Source organism: Cupressus sempervirens, chromosome 9, assembly GCF_028749045.1.
Source record: "Cupressus sempervirens isolate cs-2001-9-10 chromosome 9, ASM2874904v1, whole genome shotgun sequence".
NCBI lineage: Eukaryota > Viridiplantae > Streptophyta > Pinopsida > Cupressales > Cupressaceae > Cupressus > Cupressus sempervirens.
Window position 1 is genome coordinate 624,651,164 of NC_143126.1, and position 25,259 is coordinate 624,676,422.

The 25,259-nt window shown below is 36.0% G+C and overlaps 2 protein-coding genes across 4 annotated transcripts in view; both read right to left on the bottom strand.

The window, feature by feature from the left end:
• Nucleotides 1-22,816: 22,816 nt before the first annotated feature.
• LOC149540256 (uncharacterized) lies at nt 22,817-23,485 on the bottom strand. The gene is made up of 2 exons (XM_089801399.1): nt 23,301-23,485; nt 22,817-23,165 (listed from the first exon to the last, which is right to left on the bottom strand). Exons 1-2 carry the CDS (start codon nt 23,377-23,379, stop codon nt 22,909-22,911), a joined length of 336 nt encoding a protein of 111 aa, XP_089657525.1. The 5' UTR covers nt 23,380-23,485; the 3' UTR covers nt 22,817-22,908.
• A 73-nt stretch (nt 23,486-23,558) lies between these two features.
• Nucleotides 23,559-25,259, bottom strand: part of LOC149540257 (uncharacterized) — a 60,405-nt gene continuing 58,704 nt past the window's right edge. For all 3 annotated transcript variants that reach the window (XM_089801397.1, XM_089801396.1, XM_089801398.1), the window contains one exon: nt 23,559-24,014. In XM_089801397.1, the coding sequence (XP_089657523.1) occupies nt 23,823-24,014 (192 nt within the window). In that variant the 3' untranslated portion in view covers nt 23,559-23,822. The remainder of the gene's footprint in view (nt 24,015-25,259) is intronic.

A 25,259-nucleotide genomic window follows, 5' to 3' on the forward strand; every position in this document is an offset into this window, starting at 1 on the left:
TTTTTCTTCTTCACTTCACATAGAAAAGGTGTAAACTAGTGAATACTTGGTTGTACAATATGAATAATGCATTTAGCTACTTTATGAGTGGATATTTTTCTTCTTCACTTCACATAGAAAAGGTGTAAACTAGTGAATACTTGGTTGTACAATATGAATAATGCATTTAGCTACTTTATGAGTGGATATTTTTCTTCTTCACTTCACATAGAAAAGGTGTAAACTAGTGAATACTTGGTTGTAAAATATGAATAATGCATTTGTCTATACCTTATAGGAAACATAAATCATTCATGTATCTCTCAACCAAACTAGTAGGAATCCTCTGCATGTGATGCATTTTATTCTGGAAATACTAAAATATTCCCACATAATAGCATTACCTCTTCCTTTGAGTTTCCTATATAGCTTTCATATCTATGCATTGACATGTTGATAATCCTTCCACTTGAAGGGTCAATAACTTTGGAATTCTCCTCTAAGATAGAAGAGTATGCAAAGCAATATGGAACCAAACTTTAGAATTTGACCTTCATTATATTTCTTGATCATACCTAAGTTCTTCATCCTTTGACCATGAAGAAAAGAAAACCACTTGGTTCAATCACTGATCAATTATAGATGAATTTATGTGCTTCATAGGTTGTGCCACTAGGGAAATGGTTTTCCCCATTCGAGTGATACAATCTTTACCTTATTACCATCATCACAAATCTCACTTCTAGATCTAGAATATCCTTTATAGTGCATGCCCCTTCATTCTATATCAGATGTCCTTTAGTGATCCCTTCCACTTATTTTTCCAAAATTACACTCATGGATAAATCAATTCCATTAGCATTCCAGTTTCTATATTACATATTTTAAAATTTTGTAAGATCTATCTAACCACATGTATTGATCATGGACTCGACTTAATGAAAATATTGCCCATTCCTCATTGAAGAAATTATTTATATCTACTAATCATCTTAGGGTAGACCTCTCCAACTATTTGTGTTATTCTTTCAAAACCTCTTTTGAGAAGAATGAGTTGTATAACACATGAATGTCTTTGTCAACCACTTCTTGTAGGTACACACTTTCATCTTTTGTACATAGAACATCATTAATTAGGGGTAGAAATCCTCCTCCTTCTACATTATTTTCTTTCAACAGTATGCCCTAGTAACCAGGATGGTCAATTTCTTTGTTATTAATTAACATTACTTTGTTAACCTCTTCAGTCATTGGATTATTTTCTTTCAATTGGTTACTCTTTACTCAATTTGTCACTTATCCTCTATTATTCTCCTCTTACACTTAGTTGTTTTCTTAGTCATAGTGCTTCACAAATTCACTTAGAAAGCTAAGGTTTCAAAAATTTGAAAGCACAAGTGATTTCAATCTTGCAAAGTGAAAAATGACTCACAATGAATATATTTATATGTAGGAAGTATAACATTAGACGTACAATAGTTAGCAAAAAGTATCACCTACCACTAGACATGAGTCATTAATGCTTTCAATTTGTTAAGCAATGGTTACTTTTCACCTTTCATCATCTGAAATACAGATGGTGCATACTCTCTCATGAATCAACCACTCAACATCATCAATTATTACAACTTGACTTATCAGATTAGACTAGGGGATCATTTAGAGTTTTTATTTTCTTCCTTAACTCCTTTAAGCTACATCTTAGTTTAATTTTTCTATGAGATCCCACCAATGATTGATGAGCTTACAACCTCATCAAGATTGAGTGTGTCTACCACTTCACTCTTCTTTGTCCAAATTTTGGAAAATTCCTTCTCATATTGTTATTTTTTTGTATTCTTTCTCTTCTATTTTCCAACATGGAACTTGTTTCTTGGTCTTCTACTACTTTTGTAATATCTTTCTAGATGATCAATCTTATGACCCTTGTAGCATGTCACTATAGTAGCTTTCCATAGTCTAGTATTGATCCTTTGGTTCATCCTCAACTTGAATTAATTTTTTATATGACCATCATTCCCAAAGGTAGTGCAAACTGATATGAGGAACTTGTCCCTTCTAGTCGAACTCATTAATTATAAGGATGACTTATTAGATCTTTCTCTCAATCTACAGTCCTTGGCCTCATAGTCGTACTTATTATAGTAGTAGAAATGTTCATCTATCCTCTTCCCATGAAAATGAGATACACTTTTGTGGCATGTGGCCATATAGATGTTAGTCATTATAGTACCCATTAAAGGTACAATGCTTGACAAGTGGTATTCGCATAAACTAACACATGCTTGATGTGTGTTCCTTCTCACCACAATAATAATAGGTGTGTTTAGTAGTTTTATTTCTTTTTGGAGATGTGCTTCATGTATGCTCGTAATCTAGGTTCTCCCTTCTTGAGGTCTCTCCTTCTTCACTCATGTTTTCACCTACATATCCAAGACCACTGGTACTCTCATTTCTTCTATGAGCTCACAATTTTTGATCGATCTTCTCTGAGCTTGCAATTGAACTTTCTCAACCTCTTGTTCCTTTCATTTGTACTCCTACTCTCTTCCTTCATCTTGAGTACTTGTCTATTTAGCTACCTAAACTTCTCTATGTGAGGATGTTTATTCTTCTCTGATCTAACTGTGCATTTTTTTCTTCTTGTTGTTGCTTCAGCTTCATCTCTAGCTAAGATTTCATTGTCTCATTCTTCTTGATCTTTTCTCAGTTGTTTTTTATCTCTTATTTCTCTCTCCTCATCTATATACTAGTTTCCTTTAAATTTTTATTGTCAACCATTAAATCAAATATGGATTCTTTAGACTCCTTAGATCCATTGTAATCTTCTAGTTGTTCTATGACTTCTTGGCTTTCACTAAGTCCATACAACCTTCAATAGTGTTGAGTGCTTCATCGAGTTGATTTTTCAATATGAAGGTTGACATTAGATCTTCCCTCAAGGTGTCTAGATTATCACTGCTAGGGTCTAAGATCTAATACCAATTTTTGGCCCCAACTCATGCTAAGAGGGGCATGAACCAATTCTAACTTTTCTACTGGTAAAATGAGCTATCACAAGAATATATTCTTAACACTAGTTGTTTCAATTGTAATTCAACAATAAAAGTAGTTAAATACAAGCATACAAACTCACACTCAAATGTATACATCAAGTGACACATTGATTGTCTACATAAAACCCTTGATGAGAGGATGAAAACCATGGTGGGAGTAATATAGCCACTGGCCCTTATAATGCATGTAAAGGGTTGTCCAGTTAAGAGCTACAGTTATTCCTTCTAGGCACAGATCCTGTTAGAAATTTTTATAACCTTTTAGGATTACAAGAGCATGTGAAAGCTAATTGATTAGAGGATTCACAAATCTCTTTTCGAAAGACACCTTGTTAGAGGATCTACAAAAGCTTTCTACTGAATATTTCCTTGTTAGAATCTTACAAATGGATGAAATGATAAGAAAGCAATATAATTGAAGAACCTATGAATAGAATGCTCTTGACTTGTAGATCTTTTTGTGTAATCTTGAAGATGCATTGATCTTGCTCCTTACTTTGCTTACCTTGTGAGCACTTAAGTCTCACTTTTGTCTTTTTTTTTCAAACAACATGTCTATTGTTATACTATCCTCTTTGCAATTGTGTTCTTCACTAACTTGCACTTTGAACAAGAACACCAAAATTACCTTGGCAAAAACATATCAATAACAAGAACTTCATTAATGAAGTTCAGGTACCTTTATACACTCTGCAATGCCTAGGCACAGTTACCAGAGATCAAATCCTTCTCAATTTAGAAATTAAAATCCATAGTTGGATTATTCACAAAGACCCTATGACACCTACCAAGAGGGTTTAGACTGGTAGCCCCGTCAATCCATCTGTGAGCCTACATGTAGCATTTTTCTTGCATCCTTCTATTGCTTTAACTTGTATCCATATTATTTCAACTCTATCTAGCCTTATGTCTTGTCACATTCATGGTGACTCATCTTAAGATTATCCATGACAACCTAAACTTTATGCATGTATGTCAATTGTGGCTTAGTCTATTTTACCACATGTATGTATATCAATGCACTCTTCTACTTGTGGTAATGTTACCTTACAATTTCTTCATCTTTCTTGACCGATTTTCAATCAATGACAACACATTGATGTGTTAAGTGTTAGCCTCAACAAATTTATAAACTTCATGCCAATGAGACTTGAAAGTCCAACACCTCTAGTCCTTTGGGTTGTGGTATTCCAAAGGAAGCATAGACAAGTAAGGAAGTGAGTTATTATTTTCTCATAATCTTTAGTTGTGAAGCATTGCAAATATAGATTCTCAAAATAGAACCAAGATGGAAGCTAAATATAAGAAATTTGTATTTTTTGGATATGGCATTGATGAATTCGGTTATAGGCTTTGGAATTTTAAAAATTATAAATTTTGAAAATGAGAAAGTATTGTACAACAATCTATTGCAACAACATGAGAAGAAAGAAAATAATTGTGTAGTACTAGATGATACTCAAAAGGATAATTTTAAACAGTCCCTTATGCTCCACAACAACAAAAACAAATACCACAAACCCCAATGAATGTTAGACAGTCAATAAGACTAAGTAGATTTCTAGAAAGATTTTATCCTTCTTTGTACTCTATTTTATTAATAGATGTTGTTGAACTAGAAGGATGTGATGAAGTTGTGCAGGTGGATACAAAGATTCAGTTGAAATCTACAATAATAAAAAGAAATGGACTCTTCTCTTAGAAATAAAACTTGGGATTTATGTAAGTTACCTGCAAATAAAAGGGATTTACAAAAAAAAATGGGTTTATAGGATGAAAGAAGAGGATGGAGGTAAGAAAAGATTTAAAGTCATGTTAGTTGATTTGCACAAAGAAAGGGTGTTGATTTTAATGAGATCTTTTCTCTAATTGCTAAAATGACTTCTATTCACATTGTTCTAAGTATTGTGGCTACTGAAGTTTTGTATTTGGAACAAATTGATATTAAAACTTATTTTCCTCATGATGATTTGGATGAAGAAATATATATCAAACAATAGCAGGGACTTGAGGTCAATAGTAAGGAGAATTCACTATGCCGATTGAAAATTAGTTTATATGGGTTTAAGCAAGAACCTCGGCAATGGTATGAAATTTAACAATTTTATGAATGAGCAAAGATACACTCGGTGTCATTTAGACCATTGTGCTTATTTTAAGAGGTTGGATGATGACAACTATAATATTTCATGTTTATATGTTGATGATATACTTGTAGATGGGTCTAACATTGATTGCATCAAGGAAATGAAACAACAGTTAGCACATTCATTTGCTAAGAAGGGTCTGGGGGTAGAAAAAAAAATCCTTGGTTTGAAAATTTGCAAGGATAGGAAGAATAAAAAATCAACTCTATCCCAAGATGATTATTTTGAGATAGGGTTACAACATTTTCATATGGAGAATGTCAAAGTTGTCAGCACACCTTTTCCTAGTAGTTTGATATTGACAAAGGAGATGTGTCCAAAGACATGAGAAGAGAAAAATAAAATGTCCAAGGTACCTTATACTTTAGCTATAGGTAGTTTAATGTATGTCATGGTGTGTACTAGACAAGGTATTGCACATTTTGTGGGATTTATTAGCAAGTGCATAAGTCATCCTAGGATTGAGCACTAGAATGTAGTCAAATGGATTCTTAGATACTTGAGAGGTACATTCAGTAAATATTTACATTTTGGGGGCTCTACTATTGATTCAAAAGGCTATGTTGACTCAACTTCAGTAGGGGATCTAGATACCAGGATGAGTACTACAACATATGTATCTATTGTTGGTGGGAAAATAGTGAGTTGAATTTTTCAATTATAGAAGGTGAATGCTTTATCCTCTACAAAGGTAGAGTATATTACTACTAAAGAAGAAGCCAAAGAGATAATATAGATTCGAGTTTTCATGGAAGAGTTGGGACATCCACTTCTTCTTTTTTAATTAAGTGTATACATATAGCGAACGTGTCGTTCATCTTGTCAAGAATTTTGCTTTACACTCCAATACAAAATAGATATAGTTTTAGTACCATTTCATTGAATCGATTTTGGATGATGGGCACTTAAAGCTAGAAAAGATACGTACATATGACAATTTAGCATGGATGTTTAGAAAGGCAGTGCCAAGGGAGAAGTTGAACTCCTCTTCATTTTTGGTTCATCTTCTAAACTAAAGATCATAATAGAACAACAGAGTCCAAACTGATTTTACATTCTAGTGGGAGGTTATTGTTGTGGAGTCTGATTAGTCTACAAGTGAAATATTGTTGTTATGTGGAGCCTAAGAAGACTCAAAGGTTAATTTTTCTCACTTCCTTCAATGTGATCTCCCCACCCCGCACCAGATTTCTTCTACAGGGGCTTGGGGGTAGCTCCCCCATGATAGGGGCAATGCTCCTCACTATTGAATTTGATGAAAGATCAACCCCACAACTCCTAAGAATCACCTACATGCAAACACCTATCACAAAAAAAGAGAGAAGCAAAAAGCTATGGAGGCTGGAATTGTCAGATCCATAGATGAGACAAACTTGATGAGAAAAAAGAGAAATTGCTATGATCAAAAGTGAATAAATAAATTACAAATAGATCAATCCTTATAAAAGGAGATCAAAACCCTAATAGGTAAAACCTAGGTTGCATGATAATAATTTTTAAAAAATTATTAATTATTATATACCTAAAGTTTAGCTTAAGTAAATTAAAGATAATAAGTGACTTAATAATTAAATCAAAATGATTTAATTGATAAGGAAATATCTTATTACTCTAACACCCCCCCCCCCCAAGATAAACTTAGGGAGTAGATAAAAACCTAGAAACTACTATTGAAAGAAATTTCAATCCTAGCAACAAGGCCTAATGAGGTACACAAGCATAACCAAATCTCTATAAAGAGGAGAAATAGAGAAAATTACATGGGAAAAACCCTACTCCAAAAAGAGATGGAAAAAATGTTCCACAAGATAGGAACAAAAGGATGATCATGAAGAACACCACTGAAGTATGAAGCTGCAAACACTGTTGAATTGTTGATTTGAAGAACCTCCATCGTATAGAACATGACCAGGTAGAGAAGACTAGGTCTAAAGAGCTAATCAATCAAAGATGGAAGGTATCTTCATGGCCTCCAAAAATAGGAGTGAAAGAATTTATATATGGTAAATGATCCATCTCACCAAAACGCGTAGGTATCCAGCCACTGCAATCACCTAGTACATAGGATCAAATACTAAATACACAGCTCACTCCATCAAACCAATAAAGAAATAGAACCAACATAACCCCCCTCTAATGTTGAGAGGTAAGACATGAACACTGAAATTGAATGCAATATCTCATACAAAAAGAAGAACTAGGAACATTGAGAGTGCAAAAGAAATACAAACACCTATACTAGCACGTGTCATCGACACATCATGAGGCTAATGTCATGAAGGAACAATCACTTGACAAAGGAAGATGGAAAATATGGCCAAAATAAAACCCCTCAAGGCACTTTATAATATAGTGCGATTACAATAAAACATAAAGATGTCCAAGATCTCGAAATGCAATAGAGTGACACTATCTCAATGTGTTTGCAAAAATACTATAAAAGGATATCAAAAAATATCAAAAGAGACATAAGATTGATACAATAGATATTACAACCCATGAAAAATTATCTGAAACAACAAAATCAATCCTCAAACCTGAAACAACCAAGATATCTATCAGAATGCAAAAAAGCAAAAAAATTGAATGGGATATGCCTAGAATAGAATTTGGAAAATAGAATGTCTCAAAATATGTCTCTTGGAGTGCAAAATAGAACTTTTAACTTTGACAGCCATAATAGGCCACCAAACAACATCAAAATCCCAAATAAATTGCACCATCATGATGGGCTCAGAATCATCTTGTCGACGCTTCTTTCAGATCAAAAAACGAAGTCTAGATGAGCTCTAATACCATGTTGAAGTTGATGAAAGATCAACCCCATAGCTCTCAAGAATCACCTGCACGCAAACTCCTGTCACGGAGAAAGAAAGACGCAAAAAGCTATGGAGGTTGGAATTGCCAAATCCATAGATAAGACATTCTTGTGAGCAATAAGAGAAATTGCTATTATCAAAAGTGAATGAATAAATTACAAAGAGATCAGTCCTTATAAAAGGAGATCAAAACCCTAATAGGTAAAACCTAGGTTGCATGATAACAATTAATTATTATATGCCTAAAATGTAGCTTAAGTAAACTAAAGATAATAAGTGACTTAATAATTAAATCAAAATGATTTAATTAATAAGGCAATATCGTATTACTCTAACACTTACTAGGTCAAGGGAAAGTGCCCCTTGCGAGGTTTAGGGATAGCACCCAAGGAGGGGTCCTGGGGTTGTGTTGTCATGTTACAAGGAGGGGTCAATGGGCAGCATCCCTGAGACCAAAAATTAATTTACTATTATAAAATGTGTCAAGAGCTATTATTTATTGGACAACATATTCTAGCCCCAATTTTTGTAAACATCATAAATCTTGTATAAAATGGCTCATGGTTATAGATTTTATAATGTATGATGATTTAGTAGCTTCTTGTGGCAGTATTGAGTTACAAGGGATTGTAGATTGTAATCAAGTTGAAATCACTGGATAATAATATTAGACTTATTGTTTGGTTAATGTGGCCTAGGGATTGAGTGAACCACATTAAATCTTTGTGTCTTGTTTACTTATGTGTGTTTTTTTGTTGTGATGTTGGATATATTTGCATGTAATTATTTGTTTGTCTCTCTAATCTTAACAATTATGATTGATCAATAATATTTGAAAATAGAATTAATGAAGTTTTGAGGAAATAAAATTGATTGATTAAGAAGATTTAGAAAGGAATTGACTTGTTGAGCTCATGAATGGTGAAGAAGACTAAATCTAAAAGACTCAAATATGTAGGAAACAATATTTCAATATCATATCAAAGATTGTCTTGAAATGATGGATGTTGTGACTCTACATTTAATAACATTGCAATGTCAATTGTACAGATTCTCATACTGACGTTTGTCAAATATATAATATGTTATTTGCATAACAATAAGGTAGTAAGACAGGATGGTTTGGACATGCTTGGAGAATAACTTGAATTGTTATGTTAATATTTTCAATGGACAAATCACTATATATTTTAATGGAGAAGAATGAGAATTATATAAATGAGTGTGAGAATAGCTGCAAAGTTTGTTTGAGAAGGAAAGATTGTGTAAACATGTTAGAAATTGAAAGTTGTTTGAAGGATTATATTGGAGGATCACTATTGTTGGTCATGAGATTCTTTTTTTTTAATAGAGACAAGTGTGGTCCTTGGCATTGAACCTAAATTGGTAGGCACAATGAGTTCTGTGTTTTCCAGCCTGTAACATTGTACTCAAATGTTTGGATATAGTGAGTACATTTCTTAGTGTGGTTTTTTCCCATCTTGGGGTTTTCACCTAAATTTGAGGTCCTTATGTGTTCATGGGTATATGCAATCTTTACTTCATCTTTTTTTAGCATTACTTGAGATATTCTAGATTTAGGATAATATTGTTAAAAATTTGAATTGTGTTGATCACCCCCCTCTGAACACTAGGTTGTCTTCAACATAATCTACCTTTATAGTATGTTCAACTTGCTTCCAAGTTGTTTAGTGAAACCAATCATGGTTTTTATTTTCCATGATCAACTATTTGATCTAGTGCTCAACACATTTCTCAAACTCTAACTTTGGTAGATTATTGCCTTTGTCAAGACCTTTACTTATTGTGAAAATATTTGCTTCAAGCTTCTCACAAACCTTTTCTATGTTCATTTTAGTATCAACATTTCTATAAATTTCACTTTTTCAACAATTCTTTATTCCTCTTATTTATCGAATGGTCAAATGAATTACTTTCTCCATCATCTTTGAATCTTTTTTTGTATTCTTAGTAGGAGTCTCTATTTCCTTATATAGAGTCATTTCAATCATATTTCTAGAAGGATTTTGATCTTCTTCATTAGATAATTCATTATATTCATTCACTAAAAAGCTTGAGTTTCTATTTAAGTGCTTCTTCCCATTTTATTGATTGTTATTTGAATATTTGTGGAGATATTTAACCATATGGTGTCTTATTTCTCCACAAGGAAAATTTGAATGTTTTGTTTTTGTTTCATTTGTTGAATTTGTTACAAGAAATTACATATATATTATCACAAAGTCCTATATATGTATACAATCAATATCATTGTCAAAGTGATAAAATTAAATAATATTTATGTGTTGTACATCATCTGAATTATTTCTAATGCTAAAGTGTTTTTAATCCATTTTGGCTTAAACGAGATATCAATGTTTTCTCCCTATGTACAAGACAAATGCAAATGTTAATAACTTCCATTTAAATGTGATGGAACATATACCATATCAACATTTAATTGTACTTGTCCATTTGCACCTAAGTAGGGGTAGTTAGTGTGAAAGGGGTTATTATTAATTACGTTGTACCTGATTGTGTCATGTTCGCAATGATTCGCTAAGTTTACAAGTGAGATGTATCATTTATGATGCAAGTCAAAACTTATGTTCTTCATAATCTTATAGTGTCTTACACGTCGTGCATGTTAAAAGTGTAATTCTATCTTATGTAGATATTATCTATAAGTCATACTACTCTTTTGGAGAGTTTTAGCAATTAATCATCTCTTAAATTAATTTACTTGAATGAATATGTGTCATACATTATCCTTGCATTTTCGACCACAATGTGTAGATGATCGTTATGAATGAGAGATATAGTGGTATTGATGACAATTTAACTTTTTATTGTGAATCCCCTAGTAGAATCTCTCATTAGACTTTCACAAATATGTTGATAATCTCAAGTCTTAAAAAGTATATATTGAATTTGAACTTTGTATAAGGCTGTACTTTTTTTCTTTCATTTCTAAATGTCATTTTAATTTTGAATCCAATACAATCCTCTAACCAACATCTATTCTGGGAGCCCATAATCAAATCTATTTACAGTAAAATTGCGACTTGGAAAAATTTTTGGTTATATGTGCAGGCAAAATTCGTATGATAAAAAACATTTTCCACAAGCATCCCAAACTATATTATGTTAGACCTTCCACTACTTGAAGGGATACAGTCAGTCATAGAAACAAAACCTAAAAGTTTTCTTTGGAGAGGTTTCAAAAAAATCTCATGAAAAGATTCTCCTCTTGGCTTGGGATAAAATGTTCTCTCATAAGGCCTTGTGGGGGCAAGCATTCATAAGCTAAATGTAGAAATTTGGCAATTAGTACTAAAGTAATATGGAAATTGTTTTCTAATTTCCAATTGAAGTGGATTGCCATCTTAAAGAAAGAGTATTTATATAAGGATAACCACAAGAGAATATTCACCTTTTTCAATCCTCTTCTAAGATCTCAAATGTGGAACTTTGTGACCAAATTAAAAGATGCATTTCTTCCTAATTTCATAGGGATAATTTTTATTGGTGCAAATAGGATTTCTAGGGCGACTCATACAACAACTTCCACCTTTAAACATAATTAACTCCCTTGCTCATGCTAAGGAGGTATTGACAACTTTGTGGGGGTCCAAATTATGATTATTACTAAATGTTGCTTCTGGAATCGATTGTGTGAGTATTTTTTCATCAACATTTTACATCATACTCTATAATCCATCATGGATTATTTCATTATCTCCACTCATAATGGACTAACACAACCTTCATGAAAATATCTTATTGCCACTCCCATCCTTGACAAGTATAATATTATTCTTACAACGATAAGTCAACAAGAATAATCCATTGTAAGGCTTCTCAAGATCCACTTATTTGGTCATCATCGCCTTTGGGGAAGTACTTAGTTAAACAAGGCTATCAAGATATAGCTAGAGAAAATCACATTCCAAATTCAATAAGGTTTACACTTTTTTGGGCCCCTAAAATTCTTCAGAGGGTTGGTTCATTCATGTGGTTGGGACTTAAGAGGAAGAATACTTACTAGTAATAAGATTGTATGGCTTGGTATAGCTTGTGCTCTCAATTGTAAATTCAGTGGTGCTCGACTTGAAATCACTAATTATATTATACTTCATTGTCCTTTTGCCAAAACTTGTTCGAAGTGGCTTAAAGGAAAATTGCAATTAGTTTGCCCCTCTTGCAAATGAATTGCACAAGGCATGTGGTTCTTGGTTGTGTCCTTTTAAAAAATCTTTGGCTACTACAATTTGGGTTATATCCCCTTCTATCTTCTTTTAGAAGATTTGGTGAGAGAAATAGGAGAAAGTTTCACAATGAAATTTGTTCATCAAATATGGTTATTCAAATAATCGAAGCTTCTATCTCTAAAGCAGTGCATGCCTACCATCTTAAGAACAAAAACCTAGACTCGTGTTTCACTTCCACACATTCCAAGATTTTGGTTGAGTGGGAACATATTCTGATACATTTTAAAGGTACTCTTCTCTCAAACAAAGCAAAGAAAACAAATGGAAACGAGATGAGAAGTAAACCCCCAACTCTAAACTACATCAAATTGAATTTTGATGGCACGTTTAAAGATTATCCTAGTATCTCTAGATGTGGCAGTGTGCTTAGAAAATCCAATGGTGTCATATTGGCAACTCATGTTCTAAAGGTCCCTGAGGATGCAAACAATGAACAGCATGGTAAGAGGTAGGGGCTCTCCTCGAGGGAGCAAAACTTGTTGCCACTCATAACATAACAAACTTGATCATTGAAGGCAACTCACAAAATATTATTGCAGCCTCCACAAAATTTGAAGCCTTAAGTTAAAAATTCAACTATATTCTTAACGAAGCATGCAGATGATTCCCCCTTTTTGACAACTTCCATATTCAACATTGCTTCAAGGAAGCAAATGGAATTGCAAACACTTCAGCCAATAAAGGATGCTTGCTTGAGTTAGGAAAACATCTAAATATACATTCCATATATGACATATGTATGTCAAATAACTGTTATCCTAACCCACCCCTCCACTACAAAGCAAAATTCAAGGATAAGGTAGGGATTAATGCCTCAAAACAATTTCAAATTATAATATATCCAAATAGAATCTATACTTGAAAAAACATAGAAATAAAAGTATTTGATTAAGGAAAATAGGTTTTGAAGGGTGCCTAAAACCCTGTACAAATCTTAAGATTTTCAATAAGCACTGTGACAAAGAAACAACAGACTAAGAAGGATCTGCTTACCCCCAAGAAGAGAGGTAACCATGGTGACAGAAGAGCCTATCACCAACAAAAACAAAACGTCCAACTAGGAGCTAAAGAATCCGACAGTGGACTCCACCTCCAAAAACCAGGCACAACAAGGGACATCCTTAGCAACCAATGGCCCCAAAGAAGCATCAGTCGAGAGAGAGCCAACCACAAGGGGAGAGCTATCCGCAAGATCCGGGGACACTTCCAAGTTATGCACAGTATAATGCTCGGAGGAGGCCCCCTGCCACCAAGAAGGAGGTCGCCTTAGCTTGGTCTTCACAGTAGAGCAACGAGCAACCATGCGACCTGTCATCTGACAATTCCTACAGCAAAAGGGGATACCTTCGTAATCCAGTATTTGAGTCCAGGAGCCCCGCGAAAAGGCCAAGCAAATTTTCTCTGGAAGGCCCTTTGAGACATCCAACTCAACAAAAATTTGAGCACACGTTGAATGGAGAACATTAGAAGTACCTAAGGCCACAAACAAAAAATTTCCAATAACGTTCCCCACAGATTGCAAAACAGAGTCAGGCCAGAGATGCATAGGGAGATTTGAAACCCTAACCCACACAAGAACCTTGTTGAAAGACTCTTTGAGTGGGTCAAAATCCATATACTATGGTTTGGCCATGAGTGGGTAACGATCTTGCCATGAGAAACTATCACACAAAATAGTCAACCTGTCTTCAACAATTTCAAACTTGACAATGAAGAATCCTTTAACATTCGGGTAGATCTGAACACCATGGTCTAAGATTGGTTCCCAAAGCTCAGAGATCACAACATGGGAGGGCCAAAAACTCCGAAATCAAAAAATAGCGGCTAGGGCAAAGAACTCCTTTATCGTACTAAAAATTTCATCCGCAATATCTTGGTCTAAAATAACCCTTGCTGGGTTAGAGACACTCATCAGAGAGGCCTCTCGAGGACGAGAAGGCCCAAAAGAGAGCCGCACAGGAGGAACAACGCCATGCAAGACGGCCTCAAAGGCGGCCACATCATCAAAGGAAGAAACCCTTGCCCGCAAACCAACAGCCACAAGGGGAAACCGTAGAAATGGCACTAACCTCAGCAACAACAACGGGGTCGGAGGGACAACAAACTCCACTAGTAGAGGTCGTGAGGGAAGACCTACCCCCCCCCCCCAAATGACACCATCCACCGCAGTAGACCCCAAAGGCAGCAGAGGGAAATCATCAACGGCTTAGTCAGCAGAAACGAAAGCCTGGGAAGCATAGCGGCGCAAATTATTTCTCCTTGTTAATCTCATAACATAGAAATAAAAGTTCAAACTAGTTCATTAATAAATAACAAATTATTAAAAAATGCAATAATATCTGATTGTTGAAGATTTTATCTAAATTCGTCTAAGCTAGCTTGTATACATACATAATATAGAATTTTCCAAATATTCTTTAAAAGGTAGTCTTGTGTAGTCACTAATGAGAATACCATGTAATTTTTCTATTAAGTACAAAGTGTGTTTAAACACAAAACACTAATTTTTAATTTCCCAAATATCCTTTAGAAGGTAGTCTTGTGTAGTCACTAATGAGAATACCATGTAATTTTTCTATTAAGTACAGAGTGTGTTTAAACACAAAACACTAATTTCTAATTTTTCAAAATTGTAGAAATACATCAACGATAACTGAGAAATAGCTGATGAATTGGGAGAATGTGGAGAAGCGTTGGCTGTTGGTTGGGCTAGGGTTTTTCCCCTAGCCTGTTCTTGGTGTTTGATCTTTACTATTTTTCTGTTCTGTTTGGATTGCTAGCTATTGGACATAATTTGCGTCGGTGTTTTTGAAAATCTTCTGCAGTCAATTTTGGATTGCGATTTTATTGTTTGCATGGCAGGGCTTGGGATTTCTTCTCCATTGGTGAGAATAGATGGTTCTTCTCCAACTATGCATGCAATGCGATCTGAATCGTTTTATTCAAGGGAGAGCTCCAAACTGAAAAAAGTTAATGGTTGTTTTCCGCGTAGCCATGATCGCCCTGTTCTGGTTATTCCTCCAATGGTTGTAATGGAGGACATTGATTATTGGACCAAGCATGCTTTGATATGCAAATTTCTTGGAATCCGGATTTCCCTATCCGCTCTTGAGGCATGGATCCGCCGCTCATGGCAGGTGGAAGGCGATATGGAGATTATGTTGGCAGGGAATAGTTATTTTTTTGTTGTATTCTCTTGCATGTCTGATCGGGATCGTGTTTTTGAAGGAGGCCCTTATTTCTACAACCATGTGGGGTTATTTGTCAAACCTTGGCATTCAAGTTTTAATTCTGCTGAGGATCTCCCTTCAACAATGCCAGTTTGGGTTCGCTTGCCTCGTCTTCCCTTGGAATTTTGGCGTGAAGACATCCTTCGACAAATTGTTGCTTTGTTGGGGAAGCCGGCTGCAATCGCACATCAATCCCTCGATAAAAAGGTTATTTCTTATGCTAGAATTTGTGTTGAAATTAATTTGAATAACCCATTACCAGATTCTTTGGAAATTTGTATGAGGGATTTTTCTTGGGTGCAGCAGTTAGATTATGAATCTCTCCCTTTCCATTGCCGGATTTGTCATGAGTATGGTCATTTACTGCGTCAGTGCCCCCGTAACTCAAGTTTCAAAGGAGTGGATGGTTCTACAGCTGGCAATACTGGTGGTTTGGCAGATACTACAGGGAAAGGACAATCTCAAATGGCTAATACTACCACGGGGATGAATCCGCAAGATGCTACAGGTAAGGGTAAGGCTCAAATGCAGGATAATGATGGATTTACCCCTGTTCGCCCTCGTGCTAAGGCCCGTGGTCAAAAGAGGCCTTTGAAAGAAAGATTATCTGATTCAGGTTTTAACCGCTTTAAGGTGCTGGATAGTATGGTTCTAGAGGAGGGTATTCCTCCTCCTATCTCTTCTAATCCAGTTTGCCCAGATGAGAGATTTGTTCCTAATGATGCTTGTGGTGCATCCCAAGTTGTAGTATATCAGAACTGTGAGGTCCCTGTAACTCCTGTGACAGAGGCTCTGGTGACTCCTGCAGTGTTGGAGGATAATGATGTTGTTTTAGCTGACTTGGTTAAGGATGTGCTACCATCAGGTAAGGGCAAGGGTTCTCCCCTCCCCTTGGGGTTGATGTCTCGACCCTTTAAGCGGGCTTCTTCTACTCCTCTAAGGAGTGGGTGCAAAACAGACCAAGAGAAGATTAAACTCACAGGAGATATATTGATTGAGTCTGGTTCAGTGAAACCTTTGGATTCTCATTTTCCCAATTCTACCCAATGATGATTATTCTCTCATGGAATGTAAGGGGGTTGAATAGCATCCCTAGACAAAAGGCTATTCATAACTTGGTGGTTGATCATAGCCCTGATGTTTTTTGTATCCAAGAGACTAAGCTCTCTGTGGAGTCTATGGTCCAACATGCCTCTAGTATTTGGTCTCGTGGCCAATGCCAGTGTGTTGGGGCAACAGGCAGTGCGAGAGGTTTAGCTATATTTTGGGATCCTCAAAAAATTTCTCCTCTTAGCTGGATGTCTTCTCGCTCAGCTCTCTCTATGGTAGCTTTTGCTCTAGACTCAGGAGAGGTAATCATGGTTACTAATGTGTATGCACCTGTTGATCTTGTGGGAAAGGAGGAACTTTGGGAACATATTCAATATGTTAGAAATTGTCATCCTTATCATCCTTGGGTGTTAGCAGGGGACTTCAATTCAGTTTTAAGTCTGGAGGAGAAGCATGGTGGTTTGGCTAGATTGGGGCCTTCTTCTGCTCTTCTTCGGCAACATATATCTCTTTTGCATCTCTCTGATGTTAAGCCTTCTAATGGTCTCTATACCTGGAATAATCGCAGGACTGGTGTTGCTGCTATCTCAGAACGTCTGGATAGATTTCTTGTTTCTTGCTTCTGGGTTAGTGGCACCCTTACTATCTCTTCAGAAATCCTTGATTGGAGGGGTTCAGATCATTGGCCAATCAAATTTTCCGCTATAGGGGCTTATGTTCTGAAGCATCCTCCTTTTAAGTTCCAGTTGATGTGGCTTCGGGACTCCTCTCTTCATGATTGTGTTTTTTGTTGGTGGAAAGATGGTGCTCCTGCATATGGTACTGCAATGTTCTCATTTTCTAAAAGGCTTCAATATGTTAAAAGGCAGCTCAAGATATGGAATAGGGAATGCTTTGGGAACCTTCACTTTATGAAGAGGCTTGCTCAAGAAGATCTTGATGTCATCACAAGGGAGATTAGAGATCGAGGTTTCTCAGAGGATCTTGGCAAGGCTGAATCCCTTGCTTCTAGAGCTCTAGAAGAATTGGAACTTCAAGAGAAAAATTTTTGGAAGCAAAAGGCTAGAGTTGATTGGCTCCAGGAAGGTGATCGTAACACTGCCTTTTTCCATAAAACAGTGCAATCTCGCCGGAATCAGAGCACTATCTCTTCTTTGGTTAATTCTCAAGGTATCCAACTGAATTCCTTGCCAGCTTTGTTCCAGGAGGCTATTTGGTACTTCTCTACCCTCTTCTCTGAGGACTCTCCTCCTGTTGATAATGAAGAAAATCTTATTTTGTCCTGTATTCCTTCCCTTATCACTCAGGAAATGAATGATTATCTCATGCGTCCTATTTCTTTGGAAGAGCTGGAGGAGGTGGTCTTTGGCATGCCTAAGGGGAAGGCTCCTGGTCCTGATGGCTTTCCAGTTGAATTCTTTCAGGAATTTTGGGACATCATTAATCATGATTTGTTGGAGGTGGTTAAAGAATCCTATGCTAGCAAGCAGATGCTTCGAGCTTTGAACTCTACATTCTTGACTCTTATTCCTAAGAGAGAGGGTGCTAATCAATTGGAGTTTTTTAGACCAATTGCCTTATGTAATGTGGTTTACAAAGTTATTACTAAGTTGATTGCTGAGAGATTGAAAAGGTGGCTTCCCATTATTATCTCAGAAGAACAAGGTGGTTTTGTTGCTGGCAGACAAATTTTGGATGGGGTGGTTATTGCTATTGAGGCTATTCACTCTATGGCTACTTCAAGGGAGAGAGCCATGTTTGTTAAGCTGGATATGGCTAAGGCCTACGATAGAGTTAAATGGAGCTTCCTAAGGAGTATTCTTCTTTCTTTTGGATTTAGCTCTGACTGGGTGAGTTGGATTATGAGTTGTGTTACTTCTGCCTCTTTTTCTGTTCTTATTAATGGTCAACCTTCTCAACTATTTGGTGCTTCTAGAGGCCTCTGCCAGGGTGACCCTCTCTCCCCATATCTATTCATCACCATGGTTGAAGGCTTGGGCAGATTCATTAAGCATCAGGTGTCCCAGAATTCTATTCAAGGCTGGCGGTGGGGTAATGGCTTACCTTCTCTTTCCCATCTTCAATTTGTTGATGATTCTGCTCTTGTTGGTCTTGCTAGGATCAAGGAAGCTGAAGCCTTTCGACATGCTTTGGATGTTTATTTGGCAACTTCAAGCCAGAAAGTTAATGAGCACAAATCTTCCATTTACTTTTTTAACACTCCTGATTCTATTCAGCACAGGATTGTTGGTATCCTACGGTTTCAGATAGGATCACTTCCTTTGACTTATCTTGGTATCCCTATTGCTGTTTCCAGGCAGCCACGTCTCTTTTGGCAAAATTTGATTACCAAGCTTCAGGATAAGGTAAATCATTGGACTCATAGATGGCTTTCTATTGCTGCCCAGGTTACTCTTCTTCAAGCTGTTATCCAAGCTCTTCCTACTTATCGAAGCATGGTTCACGCTGCACCTATTTACTTTCTCAAGGAGTTTGATGCTCTTTCTCGACAATTCCTTTGGAGTGGTAATTTGCGTAGTACTAAATGGAGCTTGGTTAATTGGGCAACTGTTTGTAGGCCTAAAAAGGAGGGTGGTCTTGGTCTTCGATCTGCTCTATTGAGTAGTCAAGCTTTGGCTGCTAAACTTTATTGGCGATGGTGCTCTGGACAACATCAACTTTGGGCTCGTATTATCACTCATAAATATTTTCATGGTGCTGATCCTTGCTCTGTTTCTACACTTCCTCTTGAAGGTCGTGTCTCAATGGTTTGGCATACTTTGAAGACAGGTGCGATGTTGGTAAAGAGGGGTCTGTTTTGGATATGTAAAGGAGGTTCTCAGGCTTTGTTTTGGTCTGATGCTTGGGATGGATTCCCTTCCATTTTATCCATATGCCCTCATCTTCAACCTCTTTGTGACTCTTTTCTTACCGCTGGATGGGATAAAGTGGCTCATTACAAGACTCCTTATCAATTGGGACCTGTTGTTGGTTACGGATGGAAGCATTCTTCTGATTGGCCTCCTAGAGGTACAGACATGGATCGTCAGGAGCTTTCTCGAATTCTGGCCTCTAGAGAGTGTTCTTATTTGCTTGGTCCAGATGTTTTGGCTTGGGGCGGTACCTTGTCTGGTAAATATCATGTCTCTGTTGGGTATCAAGAGATAACTAGACAATTATTTGGGGATGCTAAGGTCCCTTGGTGGAAGCAAGTTTGGAATAAATTTTCTTGGTCCAAGTGCAATTTTTTCATGTGGCTAGTGGCTCACAACCGTTGTCTTACCTGGGATAATCTTTGTAAACGTGGATTTCAGGGGCCCTCTTATTGTGTTTTGTGTGGTAATGGAGAGGAGTATGTCTCTCATATGTTCTTCCATTGCTCCTATTCTACTCAGATATGGCACCTTTGGTGGAGGGCTTAGGGTTGCTCTTGTCGACATGCTTCCTCTTTGCCTGAGTTTTGGGCCCGCTTGGGTACTGCTCCCTCCAAGTCTTCTTTTCTCCATGCTTCTTGGATTGCTGGCCCATCTTTCATGCTTTGGCATATCTGGTTGGAGAGGAATCGTCGCATATTCCAAGATGTTCGGCTTGGTGTTTTGCATCTTTGTTGGAAAATATCACATTCTCTTCAGGAAACTATTCTTGTGAAGTGTGAGCTTGATGGAGGTATAGATCCGGTTGATCTTGCTATCTGTAATCGCCTCAATTTTCATCTGCAGGATGGGGCTGCAGCTCATAGGTTTCCTTCTATGTCCAGGCAGCTTCACCATCAGAGGAAGGGTCGGGTTAACCAGGATGGGCACTCAACTCCTCCTCCCTGTGAAGTTCTAAAAATTAACACTGATAGTTCTTCCCGTGGGAATCCTGGTCTGGCTGGTATTGGCGGAGTGGCTCGTTGTAGTTCTGAGGATGTTAAATTTTTCTTCTCAGTTCATAAGGGTGATTATACTAACAATCTCATGAAAGCTCAAGCTATTTTATATGTTGTGGAACAGTGTTGCTTGCGGGGATGGAGTAAGATTATCTGTGAGTCTGATTCCCAGGTGGTGGTGAACATGCTTTCTTCGCAAGAGCTTGAGGATGTTAGTTGGCAGCTGGCCACTGTTGTTAAGCATATTCTTTTCTTCTCTTCCTCTTTTCAGTTCATTAGGTTCACGTATATTCCTTGTGAATGGAATAGAACTGCTGATTGTTTAGCCAAATGGGCATCTAGTCATTATCTGGGTTGGAATATTAGGGATAGGAGGCAACTGTCCTTTGAGATGGTGCAAGAATTTGATGATCTTGTTGCTCAAGATAGAGCTCCTTGTTGAGCTCTCCTTGTTGTATTCCTTTCTGTCTTAATAAATTTTTACCCCTCTTTTTGCGAATTAAAACTGTGTAATTCAAAGAGTTAACTATATAATTCAAAGAGTTCATTCTAATGACCTCCCAACATATTCACTAAGCTCAAGGCATAATTTCCCTTGACATTTCAGGTCCTACATATTAAGAACCTAATCTGCAAAGAAGTCCATATACAATACCCTTAAAAAATTTCACCTAAAATTAAAGTTCAAACAATCTTAAAATCTTTTTTTTTTCAATTTATATCTCTTATATTTCATATTATTTGCTTGACGTTAATCTTTATATGTTTCTATCCTTTATTTTGGTTTTTCTCGTAAATTTTCTTACAAACTTCGAAATTTTAGATATATAGAGTTAAAAAAAACGGGATTTGAATGAACTCAATGATATTTCCTACCTTAAGTAGATGCATAGAGACTTATATAATTCATTGAAGATTCTTCCTGTCATATTTAATTTGATTTGTCGGATATGATTTTTTATTTTGACAGATTATCCACTTAATTTAACTTTTGGATACGCCTTCAAGTTTTATTGAATACATATATATATATATAGTTTTAAAATTTGAAAGACAATGTAGCCATAAAACAAAAAGCATTACTGTACAGGAAAAACAAATCTATCATTATTTTTATATCGGTTTTCGAAGCTTAAAATATTTATTATTTATTATTTATTATTATTGTTGATGATATTAATTAATTATTATGTGTTCAAATAGAGTTGAAGCCAAGATTTCCCAATTAAGAAACCACAATTTACGACTGTATTGTAGGCTCTTATGTTGATTTTATACAGCTTAATTGTAATAAGATAATCCAAGTGCAGCAAGAAACATAGAAGCATATGCTAGTTATTTTAGTATTATTCAAAGCTGGCAATATGCCTTGCAAACTGGAAAAAGCTCAGTATGCAACTAAAATCGTCATTCATATAAGCAATCTTTAATACAACATACGAGAGAGAGATAATTTTTCACTAACGTAATTGCCACTTATTGCCATTAACAACGTCGATACAAACTACAAATTTAAGTTAACGTTAAAAGACTACGGACAGACTGACTCGTCCTTGCTTACATAAAGGGGCATGCATGATATGAATCTCCAACATGTCTCTGTTAACGATGCCAACTGGTATATAGAAATCTACGCTTAATCATAATGGTTATGCTTCCAGCATACTCTGATGAAATAGATATTATTACTTGTATTATCAAGTAGGCATATTCCTCAAGCCAAATGATTTGTTTGTATTATCATAAACTTCGTAATTGATGATTATCTAAATTGTTTCTAACATTGAACTAATTGCACAATAGATTTCGCGTGTTCTGATGCCCCCGTACAAACGCAAGTGATCACAACGATCGTGTTTTAAGAGTAGGGAGTTCCACAAAAATAGGATATTTTGGTGCCAACTTTTTATTATAGTTGCACTTATGTAGGCATTGTCATTTTTTTTTCCGAAAATTCAATTTATATTGAATTATTCGTTTTTCACTTGTCTCCAGTATTAGCTATTTTACTATGATTTGCGTCACCTATTTGATTGCTGAAGCGTTGTAACAATAGTTAGTACTAGATGACAGGTGCTAACAAATACACCGAATAAGATAATATCTCAAAGGTAGACACGTTCCCTAAAACCAAAGGAAAGTACCCTCATAAAAGGATTCCTTCAAATGTGAGAAGGACCAGGTAGTCGCATTGATAAAAGACCAGGTAGTCACGTTGATATGCATGCTAACTAGGTCTTAAAAGTGGACCCTAAATTTTATCAATACACAAAAATGGGTCGTAAATTGAGCTAACACAAAAATGTGAATTCAAAAACTAACGTTAATCAAGCTGTTGAACAGTAGATATTCAAAATGCTGCGGTGAGAGAGGTCACAGAAGAGGACGTTAAATTGCAACAAATTGAATTGTATTCGAAGGGCGAAAAATTGCACTTTAACAACAAAAAAGAAACAAGTTTTTCACTCTAAATAGAGAAGATGTTTTAAAGCTTGTCACTGTATTGCTTAATGCGCAAACAAATAAATGGGCTTAAATTCCAGTGTTCCATGCCCAAATCAATTTCCATATCCACACCCCACCAACAAGAGTTAATGGCAAAGATAGTAGGATCTCTTAACATGTTGAACTGCCAAGCCACAATTTTGACTTTTTCTTTCTTCCCCTTTGCACTTAGCAATGAAGACTGGGATCCGCTCCCTTTCATTTTGAGTTTAACTTTCTTTGCTTTCTTTCTATAGGCTACAATCATTTTTGGAATTAAGGAGTAATTCTACAATGAGCAACTGAGAAAGTGCAGATTACATTTCTACAGTCCTCAATACAGAAATTTTATACATACTAACGGATGGAAAAGACTACAAAAATTGATCTTACCAGGTCCCTCATTAGCAAACCAAAACAAAAATGAAAAACCATAATCAGTAAACCTCGAGCACCAGGATGCTGCATCCATACACAACCAAGATTAGTTGACAAATCGATCACTGGCCATTAAGCTAGATTTTCAAATTTGTACCATAAAAGAAATAACACACCCACACACATGCATCATTAAGCCGGTAGGCTGTCTCAAATTTATACCATAAAAGTAAAAATTCCCACCATACACAGACACAGCTTTACGATTAGTAATGAAATAAAGAGCTTTGCATGTAGTATTGACTATGGTTGCATGAAGAGAAAGTTACAAGCCACATTAACAATTGATTGCGCACCTATGATTAAGCTTGAAAAATATTACAAGAGGTAACTAACAAGCCAACAATATTATTGACTTGTTTGTAAATATGAATAATGTTCTAAAATACAAGAATGATAACCAGAAACATGCATACTGGTAGTGTGGAAAGCATATGAATTACATTCATGGTGATATCCATAGAGATGTGCATGCCACTACCAGCCCGTTTTATTACCATAGCCTGCAAAAATTGGAGACGATGTGTTCTTCATGCGTGAAATCATCTTGAATATCTCCTCCGCTTCTACTTGATGGCGCAAGCCATCATTCAATGTCGCACCATCATTCAATGTCGATGCACGATCTGGGTGAAATCTTAATAAAGCTTTCTTATATGCTGCATTCACCTGGCACCATTGAAAAGTAATTCTTAACTTTGAGATATAAGTAATTCATAGAACTCCCAGGATGCATATGTTTTGGTGTGAAGGGAAAGAAAATAACTACATTAAACAATAGTAAAGCCTCTCAAAGACGCTATGAAAACCATCAAATAAACAATCAAATGTAATCAATATGGTTAATTAAAGATGATGAGGTTTAAACATCATTGTTTCAAAACAGCTAAAATTGAATTGCTGTACAACCGGGATTATCTATGCTACCCAGGTTTCTAAGCAGGGGATGGGCAGACATTCATGAGATGGACTTGTTGGGAGGCTATTTTTTATGGGACATCAAGGGACTATTTTTAAAATAGTTAAACTTGTTAAATATAGCAACTTTTGAATGTTCATATTAGCATTGATAAGGCATTCATCATATACACTATCGAGTATTAATGCGTAACATTAAAGCTGAATTGAGATTTCACATTAGAATCAAACACACAGATTAACACATTTTCATGGTTTTCATTGTCCATATGCATATCTATTAATGCCTAAATGCAATCAGAGCTATAAGATTTCCACAATCCATTAGAGTGCTATGTCGTTTCTGGATTCGATTGTGTAGAATCTTTTTTCATCATAGACATAAATAATATAGAATAAAAATTGAAGCTGCAAGATAGACATACTAATATCGAATATAAAAAATATAACTAATTAATCATTTGCTTTTTCGTTACAAGAAGCATCTATTGTAAAACTTAAACATAAATTGAAGACTTTATAAAGGATATATGGGATACATGGTAACTGGGAGATGTGTTTCCTGCCCCATGAGACGTGTATTGGAGATAGAGATGCATCTCCAGTACCAAATATGTCCTTTGAGATGCATCTAAATGCAGCAGCTCGGCAGAAAGAATCTCAGCATCGCCTCCCATTTCCTGTGGAAAAGGAGATGACTCCCACTAAAAAATGATGCAAAGACAAATAATTGCTAAAATGTGGCAGTTAAAACCCAAATAGGTCGATTGCATGTTATTATTTCCCAAGTATTTTATTTCCCTTGACATCATTTGGTCTCCTATAGGCATGGGAAGTCTTTCAGTTCAGGTCAACTAGGTTTATTAAATTATATTAAAATAGCTGGCATCTCCAAGTACCCCATCTCCCATTTCGAAAAATAGCCACACAGGTACCAATACCAGTCTCCTATAGCTGTACCAATATCAGTCTCCTAGTAACTCTAATGGAATGCTT

Bases quoted from the DNA above. Each gene is read 5' to 3' on its own strand.
- LOC149540256 (XM_089801399.1), bottom strand. From the start codon at position 23,379: ATGGATGCAGCATCCTGGTGCTCGAGGTTTACTGATTATGGTTTTTCA. The intron at 23,166-23,300 runs GTAAGATCAATT...AAATGATTGTAG, and splicing joins GTTTGCTAATGAGGGACCTG to CCTATAGAAAGAAAGCAAAG.